The sequence below is a fragment of the Chroicocephalus ridibundus genome, chromosome 1, assembly GCF_963924245.1.
Source record: "Chroicocephalus ridibundus chromosome 1, bChrRid1.1, whole genome shotgun sequence".
Lineage (NCBI taxonomy): Eukaryota > Metazoa > Chordata > Aves > Charadriiformes > Laridae > Chroicocephalus > Chroicocephalus ridibundus.
Genome location: NC_086284.1, coordinates 157088219 through 157103507, shown reverse-complemented (window position 1 = coordinate 157103507; position 15289 = coordinate 157088219). Strand labels below are relative to the sequence as shown.

At 48.0% G+C, this 15289-nt stretch overlaps 1 protein-coding gene across 2 annotated transcripts in view; it reads left to right on the top strand.

Moving 5' to 3' along the window:
* Nucleotides 1-5683: 5683 nt before the first annotated feature.
* CREB3L2 (cAMP responsive element binding protein 3 like 2) overlaps nt 5684-15289 on the top strand; it is an 81978-nt gene continuing 72372 nt past the window's right edge. Inside the window, exon 1 of one of the 2 annotated variants that reach the window (XM_063319807.1) lies at nt 5684-6113. In XM_063319807.1, the coding sequence (XP_063175877.1) occupies nt 6009-6113 (105 nt within the window). In that variant the 5' untranslated portion in view covers nt 5684-6008. The remainder of the gene's footprint in view (nt 6114-15289) is intronic. The other variant, XM_063319797.1, reaches the window with a different exon arrangement.

Genomic DNA, 15289 nt, shown 5'->3' with positions numbered 1-15289 from the left:
CCGGTTGTTCTATTTAAAGTTGCTAGTACGCTTTTAAAGATTGACCTCCTACAAAGACAACACATACCTACTTTGAGAACACACTGTTTGAAAAGCGGTGCAGTATCTTGAGCATTCATCGCAATTTTGCATTAGGGTAGATTTTCACAAATGATTCTGCGTTAGCCATAGACGTAGTTACGTCAAAAATAACCTGTGGCAAAGGTATGTTGTGCATTCACCTCTTATGTCTGCTTTGCTGCTATGGGGCAAAGTTAATCTGTAACTAAGTAATTTTTGTTATGAGAAAATCAAGTGTGAAATCAGCATTCCTATAGCATCTGGGTTGGGTGGGTTTTTTTACGGCTGGGTACTTGCTCTGTGAGGAAATGTGAAAGAATGGAAGTGGTATCTACTGAGTTAAAACAGTGATACTTTGTTTATAACTAGGCAATGAGGTTTTTTTCCACGCTGTCCCTTAGTACATGGCATTCAGCGTTTGCTTGTCCCTGTTAACCTCTTGTGTAAACGTGATTAGGCAAACCCTGATTGCTTGCATCAACTGGGACATTTAGAAGTGTTTGACCTTAACAAGGAATTTATCTTATGTATTTATGGAGATAGATTGGAAGAGGTAAAAAATAGAGATTATTTCTTTTTAAAATGACAGCGCATTTTAAGCAAGTATTTGGAGCATTTCTTAAGAGACCTGAGACAGAGCTATTCTGGTCTGTAGCACAGATCAATGCCACTTAGTTATTTCTGCCAGTGTGGTGTAAGGTGTAGGAAACCCTCTTCTCCTGTGTGTGTTTCTGTGGCTGTAGTGCGCTGGTTTGAGGAAGACACGACGAGCATTGTGTCTGTGTCACACAGCGAAAAATATTTTCAGCTTTAATTGAAGTGTGACCTGTATTTGGGAACACAGACACAAATTCCCCAACCCCAAATAACATGGAGGGTAGCGAGAGAGCTATTTCAGTGAAGTGGGACTTGATTTCTTTGGCTGAAGCATCTTCTGTTTCTGTTTCACAACTCACAATTTCTATGGATAGAGTAACAGGAGGAAGTAAGAATGACCGAAGGCTTGAACTGGTGCAGAATTACTAGAGCTTTTTACCAGCAGCTCCCAGACTTGGGTTCTAACCTAGCCAAAAGACTTGCCTCCTGGTGACTGCTTGGTGGCCTGTGTGAAGGGGGAGGTGTTTGAGCCCTGTCACAGCTCTGCTGTGAAGACTAGCAGTGCCTGCAGGAGCCTGGTAAAAGCCCATGCAGAGAGGCCTTGAATTGCGAAGGCAAGAAAGCTGAATTTGTGCTTTGAGAAGTCCCTGGGTACAGGAGGCAGGAATATTCTGGTAAAGGGAACTTGTGTTTCTGTCAGTTTACCAGTGCTGTGGTTTTAGTAGTAGGCTGTCTCCAGTACTGGTGATCCCTCTTCTTTCATGAGTATTCATTTCAGAAAAGGAATATAATGCCGGGATTGTGGGAAGAAAACTTCACGGTTCTCAAGCACACCTTCTGTTTTTAACTCTGAAATTTCTGTGGTGGAAGCCTTTTTGCTGAGTAGTTGAGCATGTCTATACATACAAACTAAGACTTGGTAGCTGTTTTATCTTGGCGATGATGAGCTTCTCCACACAGCAGTGCGACTTAGATCTCATTTACACAAGAAATTTGCTTTGTTAGTTCATTACCAGGTACTGGGTAGTGCAAGTAACATGTTTGCACAGGACACACAGAGAAATAAACTTTCGTGGGGTTTCTGCAGAGACATCTTGTGGGAAATGTGTGTTAGTGTGCGTGAGGTTTCTTTCTTCTGCTTGTTGCTTTATGTTGTTGCTTTATGTCCCCAGTAAAAAATCAGCTCATTACCATACTTCACCATTTCTGAACAATCTGCAGCAAATACTGTGGTTAGAAATTGATCGCTTGTCATTCTTTGTGTTCTTAGTCCTGAAGTTTGTGCCCTGTACTCTTTAAGAGGTGCAAATTTTGTTGAAGAAACCTCTAACTATGGCTATTTTCTGTGGCTTTCAAGGGGTAAGATTTTTCATGTGTAGCTGGTCAAAACCCTCGCAATTGTTATGCTGTAGGCCCTGTTGCTATTTGTTCTTTTCTTGCTGGTTGACTTTTCAAAGTTATTTGAACAGAATGGCTGTAGAAAATGGATGGTTATCTTGATCCTGGTTGTCACAAGTCAGAAAAATGTCACCTGTAAATATTTAATGAGGCTTTGTGCAACTGACCTGATGGAGAACTGAGTAATGATGCGGTCACAGGAGTCATGGCTTCTGTAACCCGGATCTGCAAGGAAAAGAGAGCACCTTTCCTTTGCCAAGTTTTCTGTGACTTACAAGGTTTGTATTATTGCTAGCTTTTTTCTTTGATGTTTAAAGTGGTGTTTGTTTGGAGCTCTGCCTTAACAGCCTCCTCTGTCTTAGCTGGTTTAGTTTTCTGTGTGGGTTTGCTATATGTTTTTTCTGCATGGGCTTTTTACTTCTTGCAGAAAGGCGACAGAATGCTCAGTAAAAGAAAGCTGAGCTCTCCTCTCCCCTCAGCCCTACCTCTGCAGACAATAACCCCCCACCTTTTAATCTTGTAGATTGTCGGTCAATTTTTGCACTGTCCGTCTGTGCTGGAGAGTGAGTTCAAACCCCGTTCAGAAGTCTGTTGTGAGGAAGTGGCTTTATACAAAAGGAGAAATCAAAATGCTCTCAGAATTAGATGAGTTGGAGCTTAAAAATACTACTAAAGCTGCTCCAAGAGGAGAGTTACGAAACATAGAAAAAAAGAGCCTTGATTTTCAGCATGCTAGTAACTACTGAGGTCTACAATTTAAAATCCTCCAAGCAATATGGGAAAAAGTTAGGAGGATAGTTGTGTCTGTATAATGTTCTTGCTGGTTTTGTGGTGCTTTCCACAGTGCCTGGTTTCTGGCGTAGCGTCAGTTTGCGAGCAGCAACAGATGACACATTAGACTGCTATCCCATGTGTTGTATCAGGACACTGAATAATTAATATTCTATGGAAAGGATTAGTTTCCTCCACTTTTATCTCTTCCTTCTTGGTGCCCCGTATGTGCTGCCAATTTTTAGTAGAAACTTGCTACTACAAGGGCTGAGGGGAGAGGAGAGCTCAGCTCTTCTTTTCCCAAGAAGAACTGGTGCTGGAGCACAAAAACTTCATTGTGGTCTATGTACTGTTAGTTGACACCATGCAGGGCAAATTGGCTGTATTTCGTTAGAAAGTCTCAGGGAATTGTTTTAGGAACATTGGAGCTCAGAAATGAGATGTAGCCTTGAACACTAATTTTAATAATATGTCAGGAAGCGGGCAGGATGCCAGTTCAGGATACCAGTCACTAGTTGCCAATATCATGTTTTATATTGGTGAATAGCCCCGGAAATGGATAGTCTCTGTGTACCAAAATATTTCAGTGGCCAAAGAAATCTTCCAAGGTGCTTATGAATACTCAGCAGCACTGTGAACTGCAGCGGCAGCCACACCTCAGTACCAACATTACGAGAGAGTCCCTGGGAAAGTTCCGAGGGGAGAGGGACACACTTTTATGTGATGCAGGAAGAGTGGAAACCCTTGGGAAAAGCAGCACGCTGTTTACCCAGAGTGCCTAATTTCCTGTCAGCACTTTGCCCAAGGGGGAACAACAGACATATGTACTGTGTGACTTGTTTCCTAAATATTTCTTCCTGAGAAATGTATTAGGATGAGAAAGTTCAGTCCAGTACTCTTGGTCAAATAAGTCCTTATGAGACCCTCATCCTCAGCATGTTCAGCAAATGAAGTTGCAGTCATCCAGTCTGCACCTTCTTTGTTCTTTTAAGGTGGCTTTTATTTTGTTGGCTTACAGGGCAAACGTGGCTCTCCCTTTAGGCTTCTCACACGGGCAAAACATTAATTTAGTGCCCCAGGCCAAAGAAGTTCTCTAGTCACAGCAGTAATTTTAGAAGGATCTAATGTCAGCCAACAGAGTGATGGAAAGCCTTTTGTTAGATGGATTATCACAAGGCCGCAAAAGCTTTGAAAGTAAGAACGCATGCAATGAAAACACGGAGGTTTCTGGATAAGGAACTGACCTTTGCAAGTTTCACAATCTGCATCCCCCGACTGGCACAATGCAATTGCTATGACAGTGCCAGGACACAAGAAGTTTGTACCTCCAGTCAGGCTTGCCAAAGTGGTAGGTAGCAATTCAGGCGCTAGTAATTTGGCTTTAGATGTTTTCCGTGCTGCTGAGGGCATATACTGGACTGACTCGTTTCACAATAACTTAAAATAACTCATCTTTGCAGGAGATCTTTGGTTGGGGCAGTTAGGGATTTTCCCTTCATATCCTTCACCAAACAATGTAGCTTTTGTTATATGGGGTGGGTTTTTTTTTTTTATCAAACAAAAAAAAATTAATAAATCTTAAAGGGTCAACCCCCCAAAAAATCACCATTATTTTTCCTCTTTTCATTGTTGTTGTGCCTGATGGGTGCTGGGAAGTCCTTTTGACCATTTTCCTCAGAGGGCTCGTTGATGGTCTCCTTAGCAAGGACTGTGTCACTGATGCTCTGTGAGGGAATGAAAGCGGTGTGCCACGAGAGATGGAGTCTAAATGGGAGGTCTAGAAGAGAGGGGAGGCGTCAGGAAATCCAGTTGCGATTCATGCACAACGCAGCATGGAAATGACAATTAGTGTTGAACTGACCGACAATAAAATGCCTTGATTGGGTTCCAGGAGCTGAAATGAAGCACTGAAGAATGCTTGGTTTCTTGAATCATGAAGATTTGGCATCTTTTGGTGTTTTTGTTTTGTGGTGTGGTTTTTTTTTTTTTTTTTTTTGTTTAAAGGATGATGAAATGTCAGTGTTGTCCCAGCTTGGCATGAAAGCAAGTCTGAAAATACCGGAATTTCCCATCGACTGGGGTTATTTTTACTGATAGTTGACGAGTGCTCTGGGAACGGCGTCAAACACCCAACAGAGCGCTCGTGGCTGCCGGTGTTGGGGCCTCACAGCCTTTTAAAGCACAGTTCTTTGTAAAACATCTCTTTTTTTTACAAGCCGAGTTCTGACCCGGCGCAAACCGACCGGTGGGCCGCGCTCGGCCCTATCCAACCTTTGGCCGTTTTCACGCCTCTTTTTAAACCAGACTGACAGACCGAGCGACCGGTTGCTCCAAACCCTGCTGCGGGGTAGGTCACCCCAGCGCTGGGGGTGGCGCGGGGGAGGGGGGAAGCTGCCGCGGCCGCCCCCCCCCAGCGCTGCCCTCCCTGAGGCGAGGCCGGCCCCGTCCTCTCGCTGGCGGGAACCGCCTCAGCCCGCTGCCCTGAGCGGGGCGGGGGGACCCAGCCAAACGGCTGAAGAAGGGGCTGCGGTGCACCGGGGGAGGCCCAGCCGCTGCCCTCTGGCAGGAGAATGGGCCGCGGGGGAGGCCGGGCCGCCGCGCTCCGGCCCGGCAGCAGGCGCCGCTGCGCTCCCGGCTCCGGCCGCGAACCCCGACCGCCGCCCCCGCCCTCACACAGCCGGGTGGGCGGGGCGGCGCGCGCCGGCTGCAGTCTTGTCGTTGTGCCGTTGGCTGGCGCGCCCGTCACTCCCGGAGGTCGCGGCTCTCCCATTGGCCGCACCAGGGCATGGGGGGGCCGCCCTCGCCGTGACGCGCAGCGGGTAGCTCCCGCCCACATTCCACGGCTGGAGGCGTGGGGGGGCCGAGCGCCCATTGGGGCGCGGCCCGCCGGCCGGCCGAGCTCCTCGCCCCCCATTGGCGGGTCGGGCGGCGGGGGCGGGGCCAGGCGGGAGGGGGCGGGGGCGTGGCGGGGCGCAGCTGGCGCTGTGACCCGCCCGCCCTGACACCCGCACACTGCCGGCGGCGGCGGGGACGCGGCCTCAGCGCGGCGCCGGGCCCGGGCAGCGGCGGGAGAGAGAGGGGTTCCACGGCCTATGGGAGCGGGCGGCGCGGTGTAAGCCGGCCGCCGCGTGTGGGCGGGGGGGCGGACAGCGGTGGCGGTGCCCCCGTGTGTTGAGGCCGCCATGGAGGTGTGCGAGAGCGGTGGGGAGCAGCCGCTGCTGCAGTGGGACCGCAAGCTGAGCGAGCTGTGCGAGCCCGCCGACCCCGACACCCTGCTGTGCCACACGGTGAGGAGCGGCCGGGGGGGTGCCGGGAGGGAGGGGGCGGGATGGCTGAGGCGGCCGCGTTTCGGGGGGGTCGTACCGGGCGGCCTCGGCCCCACCTTGGGGCGGGCGTCGGTGCCAGGCGGGTGCTCGCCCGCCGCCGCCGCCTCTCCGGGGGCTACCGCCCCGCCGGGCCTGGCCCCCCCCCCGGGGGAGTGAGGTGCCCCCCGGGACAGGCCTGGAGCCCAGCCCGGGCCCCGCCGCCTCCCTGCGGGGGCAGCCCTCCCTCCGCCCGGCCGGGGCTCCCGCTTCCCCCCCGGCGCTGGCGGCTTCTACCGGGGCCCCATCAAGAGTCGTCGGATGCGTCTTGTTCTCCAAACTCCTCCAAAGCCAGGCTCTGCGGACACCCTCCCGCTTCCCGGGCTGTCCCAGCGCAGGAAGGAAGCGATGGAAGGGCAAGGTTTGTCCCGGCAGCCCGGGACGGACAGATGGATGTCGTGAACCACGGGGCTCCCCTTCCCTGGAACTTGATTGTTGGCCGTCATGCCAGGAAAGTTGACTGTCCCATAGGCATGCTGTGGGGAGTCTTCTAAAGATGTTGATGAAGTCCTTGCTTGAGTGGCTTTTAGGGCCAGCGCGTGAAGTTCTGATGATCTTTTATTTATTTTTTTTTTGACTGGAATCCCCATATTTTTGCTTGTGCAAAACACACAGTCAGGATAATCCCAAGGAAACGCATCTTTGCTTTGTTGTTTCTCCATTAATTTGGAGGCTTTTTGCAAGCAGAGAGGTTCCACTTTCTAAAGCTGTATAGGTGCGAATCCTAATTGGAAGTGAGCTGGACTGCTTTGGGATGGTCCAGCTCACAGGACGGGTGCACGGAAGACTGCTGGAGTCCACCATTTGTGTGAAGCACGTTGTAGTTGTCGAGCACGTCCTCGAATGGAGACCCAGAGTAGCATGGTGGTGGTGACTAGCATGTGTCAGAGTGCCTGAGGAAAGATCCTGGGCAGGTGCTGGTGGGCTCTCTTCATTTCCTTCTTGCATCTGAGAGAGTGAGGTGCAAACACGGTCACCCTGCCGAGAGGGACCAACCTCTTCTCGTGGGAGCCGTGGTGATCCCACAGCACCACACGCGGCAAGGCAGCGTGCTGGGGCCGTGCGGAGATGGTGGTGTTAGTCTCGAAAGGCAAACAAGGAAAACCTTATTTGTTGTACGCGGTGGCCTTACTGATCCGGGGTCGTGTCCGTCACAAGCACCAAACCTCATTTCAGCAGGAAGCACGCCTGCTGCTGCACGCATGACTGTCTTTAAACATTGTTTGGCTGCTTTGTCTTTGAAAATTCTTGGGCCTTCTTGCGCAATGTGTATCTTCTGGTAGATCCGGGGAAAAGCAATCATATGTTATGGTGGGTTGGTTGTTTGTTTTTTTTTAAAGAGCCAGCAGGACCACTTAACAATGGAAAGCTCTTTCTTCAAACAGCTGTTTTCCTGTGTTTTTTCTTTGACAAGACATAGTTTTTTACTTTAACAAGAGGAACGTTGTGAATGAAATGAGAGGCTCTTCAGAGAGTGCACCCGCTCGGATTTTACAGTTGGGCTGGGATACTTCCTCCTGCTTTGTTTGGATCCTTGTGATGAGAACAGAGTTGCCACTCTTAACTTTTGTTTTCTTCCTTTAGTGTTCCCCTCTTTATTTCTTTTTTTTTTTTAATTAGTGCCCTGAAAGAGATCTTGAGCTTGGACTAGAACTTGGGGCTGTAGCAACACGTATATGTATGTTTTCTGCCCTATTTCAAGGAGCCTGGGACTTAGTTTTAAGTGTAGCTTGACAAACAAAACATCCTGGCTGTCTGGTAGATGGAAACGTGATGCTTTTCCCTCTGCTGTTTTCAAGTTTTATTGGGGATTTTAAGCTTCAAATGCTACAATGATGTGTGTTTTGCAAGAGGCAGTGCATCTGCAAAACCTTGGGCTGTGACTTCCCTATTGGGAGTAACGTTCTACCATTGATTTGTTTGTGTGTTTTTTTGTTTGACTTCTTTAGACTGCCTTAAAATCAAATAAAAAGTGTGAAATCAATTGAACCTTTTTGTTGTTTTTGGAATTCCTCTGAAAAAAGCTATAAGGAAAAAAAATAAAAGCAATTAAATGCTATGGATAAAGCAGGTGTAGTGGTGTATTAGGATCTTATCCTTAAAGGAAAAAAGGGAAGTTTTCTGAAATTATGTGCTTTTATTCCCTCCCCCCAGAGAATGATGTTTCTGCCTGTTGAACTTTTTCTTTTGCAAAGCGTGTCCTATTATGTGGAGGAAAAATACCATGCTTGATATCATGAAACGCAAGTTTACCTCTGGCCAAAGCTTCATAGAATCATTTTTAAAAACAAAACAAACAAACAAACAAAAAACCCTCTGGATGAAACATTTGTTCTTCTCCTGGCTTATGCTTTCCATCTGGGAGGCCTGGTTTGACCCAGCTGTTTCTGATGAGTCTGTAAACTTATTGCAGGGTGTTTCTGAAAAGATCAAGGTGATGAGGAGACCCTCCTGCGCTCCATCTGCCTGAGTGCCCACCACCAGTGCTAGCATCCTCACGGCTGAGGAACGTGCGAACACGTGTCCTATAGCATCTTCTGGTTTTTGCACACTCCTGAGGTGTCCCATAGCTGGATGTGCGAGTCTACATTCAGGAAAACTTCTGAGTGGGCTTAGGAAAGGTGCCTGGGCTAGTCATGCAGCCCCAGGAGCGTGAGCTGGACTGGCGAGGGGGAGGAGGGAGACGTCACAAGCAGGAAGAAGGATCCATGTCCTTTGGCAGTCGGACCCATGTGCGCAGACGGGCAAGGCTGAGAATTCTGTGCCAGCTGCCTTTTGTGTATTTTAAAGTTAAATTTTAACCTTTTTATGACCACAAAGTCTGCTCGTGGGTCTGGTTGATTTGAAGCTAGCAGACAAGTGTGAAAGTATGCAATGACTTAAAAACTTGACCTCTGTTTTAAACTGTTCCGGCCTGCCTTAATTACCAGGGCTGAAATCCAGCCTCCCGGGGATTTACATTTTTCTTTAACAGCTGATGATTTCACCGGCGCCTGGAGCAGCGTGAGGAACTGTACCCTCGCTCCGCTGGTGCTGTCAGTGATATCCTCAGCTGTGCTGGGAGAAACTGGGGCCTTGAGGATCTCAGCTCCGGTGTAGGCAGGCAGCAGTCCTTGAGGTGGCTCATTAGAGTCTTCACAGTTTATAGTAATCACCTGGATGCCAGATAGCTTTTTAGCTGTTATTTTTCCAGAGTGGCTTAGTTTCCCAGCTAAGAAAAGGCTGAAAGGTTTCCCAGAGGTGTGTTCATGGCATATGTGACGTGTCTGCATGTATAATATACATATGCCCTGTAGCTTGTTATGATTGTGTGGGTAATACTGTACGCTGGCATTGTGCAAGGTATTATTATTATTATATGCTTTCTCTTTTTCCTGGTAGTCTAGCAGAAAGGAAGCACAAAGCCTGCCACCACCCAAAGGGAGCAGAAGTGTGGCCAGGTTGCAAACTCTTCACCTTCTTGCCGCTGCTCTTACTTTCCCTAACACCCAGTTGGGCTTGAAGTGGGAGAGCTCTGCCTGCCATTGTGGATCTCGTTTGGAGTTGATCCGCGGACCGGCTGTGATGGCATCCTCAGTGACAAATGCCAGATCTGATGCAGATGGATAAGTCTGTTGACAAACATGCTGTGAAATGCCAACTACCTGTCCCGTTGCTGGAAGGCAGCTGAAAGGCAGATGGTTCTTACGAGCCTTTGACATTTAAAAACTCCTTATTTAATACTGAGGAGGCAGGCTTTCCCCCCCCCCCCCCCCCCCATTTTCATGGTTATTTTAACATACTAGCTGCTGGCTGCTGCTTCCAGATGGCAGCAAAACGCAGCTGAATGTAAATATGAAATATGACTGTGGTCTTGGCATGGCAGATGTAGAACTGCAGCTGCCCTACAGGTATGTGAGGGCAGCGGCTGGCTTAAATATTTAGGACTAAATTCCCAGATATTGTGTCCTGAGTGTCTTGATGATGAGTGATTAACTAGAAGATATTTCAAGTGCTAAGTAGCCCAAATTGCTTATTCTTTAAAGAGCCTGACTATTGAACTCGAAGCATTATATGAAAAAATTGAAGTGCCTCAAATACCTTATTGCTGATTGTAGAATGGTTAGAGTTGGAAGGGAAGCTAAAGACCGTCTAGTTCCAATCCCTCTACTGTGGGCACGTGCACCTTCCACTAGACCAGGTTGCTCAAAGCCCCATCCAACCTGACCTCGAACACTTCCCGGGATGGGGCGACTTCTCTGGGCAACCCATTCCAGTGTCTCATGACCCTCAGATTAAAGAATTTCTTTCTGATATCTAATCTAAATCTCCCCTCTTTCAGTTTAAAACCATTACCCCTTGTCCTATCACAACACTCACTCCCCGATAAAGAGTCCCTCCCCATCTTTCTTGTGGGCCCCCTTTAGGTACTGGAAGGCCGCTATAAGGTCTCCCTGGAGCCTTCTCTTCTCCAGGCTGAACAACCCCAACTCTCTCAGCCTGTCTTCACAGGAGAGGTGCTCCAGCCCTCTCATCATCTTCACGGCCCTCCTCTGGACTCACTCCAACAGGTCCATGTCCTTCTTATGTTGGGAGCTCCAGAGCTGGATGCAGTACTCCAGGTGGGGTCTCATGAGAGCGGAGTAGAGGGGCAGAATCACCTCCCTTGACCTGCTGGCCATGCTTCTTTTGATGTAGCCCAGGATGTGGTTGGCTTTGTGGGCTGCGAGCTCACATTGCTGGCTCATGTTGAGCTTCTCATGAACCAACACCCCCAAGTCCTTCTCCTCAGGGCTGCTCTCAATCCATTCTGCACCCAGCCTGTATTTGCCTGAGCGATGTTTGAGCTCAGCAAACTTGTTGCCATGTGGCTGGTGACGCTGTGGGCAGCTCAACCCTGTATCATGGGTGCAGCGCAGGTCGGCACAAGCAGCGGAGGCCTTGGCTACCGAATTGCTGTCTCCCTGCGAGAGCAAAACCAAAGCGATCCGTCCCTGAAGGTTAACGCTCAGGGTTGTGATGGTCAGCTAAGAAGACCTGGGGAAACTTTGAGCCGTCCTTCTTTCCTGAGGTTAAAAATTGCCCATAACAAGCCTCTGAACCTCGCCGGGAGCTTGCTGTGACTCATTTCCTCTGTCACAAAAACGATGGTTGCTGTTACTTTGTGTTCTCATGACTTCTGCAGAAATTCTGCCTCTGGACAAGCTGCCAGGGATTGCCTCTAGTTTTGGGAGTATGGCAGTGGCAATAGTTAATTTAAATGGACAACAGTGCTTCATTTTTAGAATCTGTGTGTATTTAATTAAAAGTTGCGGTTACCACAGCATGTGTGGATGTGGAGCTGGCTGTATCTTATTTTGTTGTGGCTGCATGTAGCTCTCTGTAAAATCTGATGTCAGTATTGTTTGATCTGTTTTTTTTTTTTTTTTTTAATTTTTTGTTAGTTTGGTTGAGGGAAACGTACTTCATTTATTTGGAAGTGGGGTTTAGCCTGTTGCCCGTTAACAAGAAAGCTGAAATCTCTCCTCCTTTCTTCTCTATACATGTGCATACAGAGGACCAGACAGCTAACTTTAGACGAAATATTTGTAAAGTCAGTACTTTCAAGGATTCTGCCAAAATCCTCCAGTAAAGAGGGGAAATGTGAGAGAGTGAGATTTCTAAATAGTTGTATGCAGACTTTGTACAAAGCAGTAGTGTTAAATTTTGAGAATTACTTTCCATATTAAAAATAAAAAAATAAATAATCAGGGTTAAAACTGCTGAACAGCAGAATTAGTTATATTAGTGCCTTGCACTGAAAGCCATTCCTGCCCCGCTCCTTGTTTTCTTCCCAAATGTAAATAAGAAGATCACTCTTGTTTGCCAAGGGACACGTCAGGTACTTGTAATGGGTCTAAATGATCTGCAGTTCCTCTAAAAGATGAGATAAACACGAGTGGCATACTTTGAAACTTTACCCTTCCTTTTTCTGACAGTTAAAATTAGAAAAATAAGTGTATTGAGTTGCTGGCTGGTTTTATTTGGACTGTCTGTAACTGTATAGTGAAGTGCTTGATCTGTAGCAAGGACGAGAGCTGGAAAAAATGTTAGCCTGTTCTGGGACTGACTTTGAAGCATGATAGATAAGAATGAGCCAGTGTTCAACGTACAAAAACAATCTTTATTTTTTTTCCCTGATGGACCTGGCTGATCTGTGCTGTCCTCTGTAAATGTTTCCTTACTTTGGAAAGCCAGTTGTTAAGCGCAGTGCAGGTCTGTGCGATAGCTGGGGTAAAGGAATTTCATTCATGTTGTTACCAGACAGGGTTTTCCTGTGTCTGGAGTTGTTGAACTTATCTACAGGGACGGGGGAAACTTGTGCTCTTTGCAGGTCATTGTTCACACTGTGTAGGGCCCCATCTTTGGGGTCTTTGAGAGCTGGAGGTTAAGTAAGTTTCCACTGTCCTGGGGGTGTGTGCGTGACCAGTCTTTTATTAAAGCACTCTCACTTTTTAGGATCATCTGCATCTGTGGAGGAGGCCGATCTGACTAGCTGCAGATAGATGGGGATGTGCAGTTTGGTTTGATCTTTTTGTGTCCTTCTTGCTCTCTGATGCACTGACTTCAGCTGCAGCGGTTCGTTGATGCCGTATTTCTCCTCCTCTGCAAGCCTGCCTTCGTGCTTTTGCTTGTATATGGTGAGAAGAGATCATCTTTGTGCCAGCTGTGACAAATAAAATAAAAATAAATATAAAGGTAAAGCAAAGAGGCCTTTGACCAAGGTACCACCAGCTCTGACTGTCTCTTAATTTGTCTCCGCTTCTTGCTGCGTGGCTGTCACCTATACCACCGCTTGGCAAAGCCACTTTGTGTCCAAGCTGTCTGACAGATATGGGAGGGCAGTAACCACTGCAGAAGAAAACTTGCTTCAGCTCCTTAGGAGATGCTATGTGCCGCAGTACCATGCTGTGGTGACAAAACGGTGCCCCCAGGCTAGAGGGTCTTGTAAGTGTCCCTTAAATAGTCTTTTTTGCAGAGCTAAGCTAGAGTGGATGTGCTCAGCTTCGTTGCAGCAGGAGCAGGGGGATGTCTGCCTCATGAGCTGGCACCTTCTCAGTGTCGTGGCTGCCATGGCCCTGGTCGTGCAGGGGCTACAGACCTACCCAGGGCTCCCAATTAAGGACTGAGGTATCTAGCTTGGGCTGTGTCTTGCTAGCTGCTCACCCCTCCACAGAGCTGTGCGGTCTGTGTCACTGTGGGCTTGTTTTTTCTTGGTGTCTCGGCTACCAAGGTACCCCTGAGATACGTGGTCGTTTCTTTGAAAGCAAAGAGATGGTCCTTTGAAAGCAGCCCTCTGGCTATGGCTGGTCAAGTTATCTTGCTGGCTTGCAGATAGATGCTGCTTTTTTGTGCCGTATCCAAATATTGGTTATCAGGCTGTCCTTCAGTGAGTGCCGCCTGTACTCCTTATGCCCTGTGTTCCCAAAAGATGTTTTCCAGTCACTTTGTAATGCTTGGTGTAGACGTACATCATCGGTTTCCTCTGTCTTGGGCTGCTTCTCTCCCTTTTGGAGAAGGATCATTTTGTGGGCGAGACTTCAGCAATTATTGATAGCCAGTCAGGTAGGGTGACTAACCCAGCTCAGCGGCATTTTTCACGGGCTGTATTGGCCGCCTGCCCTGAGCTTACGAGGTCCTCCCTTTAACTCCTCCAACCCCCTAGAGCAGCTTTCCTTTTTCTAAGGGCAAGTGGGTCCCTGAGGGGCTCTCTCACAGTAGAGTTCTGCATCTGGCTTTTCAAGGAGGGCACGTTCATTTCTGCTGTGCTCCCTATTCATCTCTCTCTGAATCATAGAGATGAGAAATCAGTACGATCTGGATGCCCTTTGGCTGTGTTTTTTCTGGGTGACAAGACCTGACAGTGCGGTTCTGCACCTGGATGTAACCGCAGGCTGTTGTGGCAGCTGCAGTTGTAAAAATTAATTTCTTGCAAGAAATTAGCTTTCAGGGTTATCGGTTCCCTGACACAGCTTACCCTGGGGCAGCCCAGGTACTGGTGCTGACGTGAGAGTGGAGGTAGGAATATTTGTCTGGAGAATAGCTGGTGGAACTGCATTCTGGGGTACAGGAATGTGCAGTGGGAATGATCTGCGTAGCTTTATGGGTTGTGCTTAGATGTGATCCGTCTGTGTGTGTATTTATTTGATACCAGTGGACTACTATTTAGATGTCACTGGAAAGAAAGGGGGTTACCTGCGGGAGGCAGTTGTTCAAGGATCAATAGGAAGAAGGGCTGTTTGAGAAAAGTGTGGATATGTAGCAGAGAAATGGACAGACCTGAGGTTCAAAGAAGCACTCATGTTGGATCTGGTCGGTAGTACTGCCATCCCTCTGAATGTTGGTTGGTGAGAAGTGGAGGTTGTCTTGGATGCCAAATTGTTTGTTTTGTATAAAAGTGACAGAAACAGCGTGTGAAAGAGAAGCTTGGCTCAGGGCCACATTTTTCCTGGCAAATGTGTTACCCTTTCACCTCACTTAAGTGAGTAATAGGCAGTAAAGAAGACAGGTCAAAAACGGTGAGGTTTAATAAGGCGTAGCAGAGGTGGGCATCGCGTCTGCTGTCTCCGGTCTGAAATGCTGAGCTCTTCGTAGCAGGGACTGTCATTCTCTCTGCCTGCGAGCTGTCAAACGTAGCTTGTGGCCGCACAAAAGAGAGTCACTGAATTGAGTTGTCTCAGTGCTAAATGCGTGCAGGAAGGCTGTAAATGCTCTATCAAATAAGGAGCGCTCCCTCTCATGAGGGTGAGTTGGGAAGCGGAGAAGGCAATGCGAGAAAATAAGGAAATGCTGGTTAAATGGGATAGGGCTGAATTACTAGAGCTGTCCCTATAGCTTCCATGTGTATTTTAATAGTGCCAGTGACCTCTCTGTGCCTTCGCTGTGTCTTGGAAACTACTCTCTCTTTTTTTTTTTATTTTTTTTTTATTTGCCATCTGCTGCTAACCAGCTTTCAATCTTCTGTATGTGATCTGGCTCTGCTGCGGTGACAAGCAAAAATCTAATGGAAAAACGTGACACCCACTTTGTCTCTTTCCTCTCTGCCAAGGAAAAACATTCCCCTGCAGTCGTGCTGGGCTGGC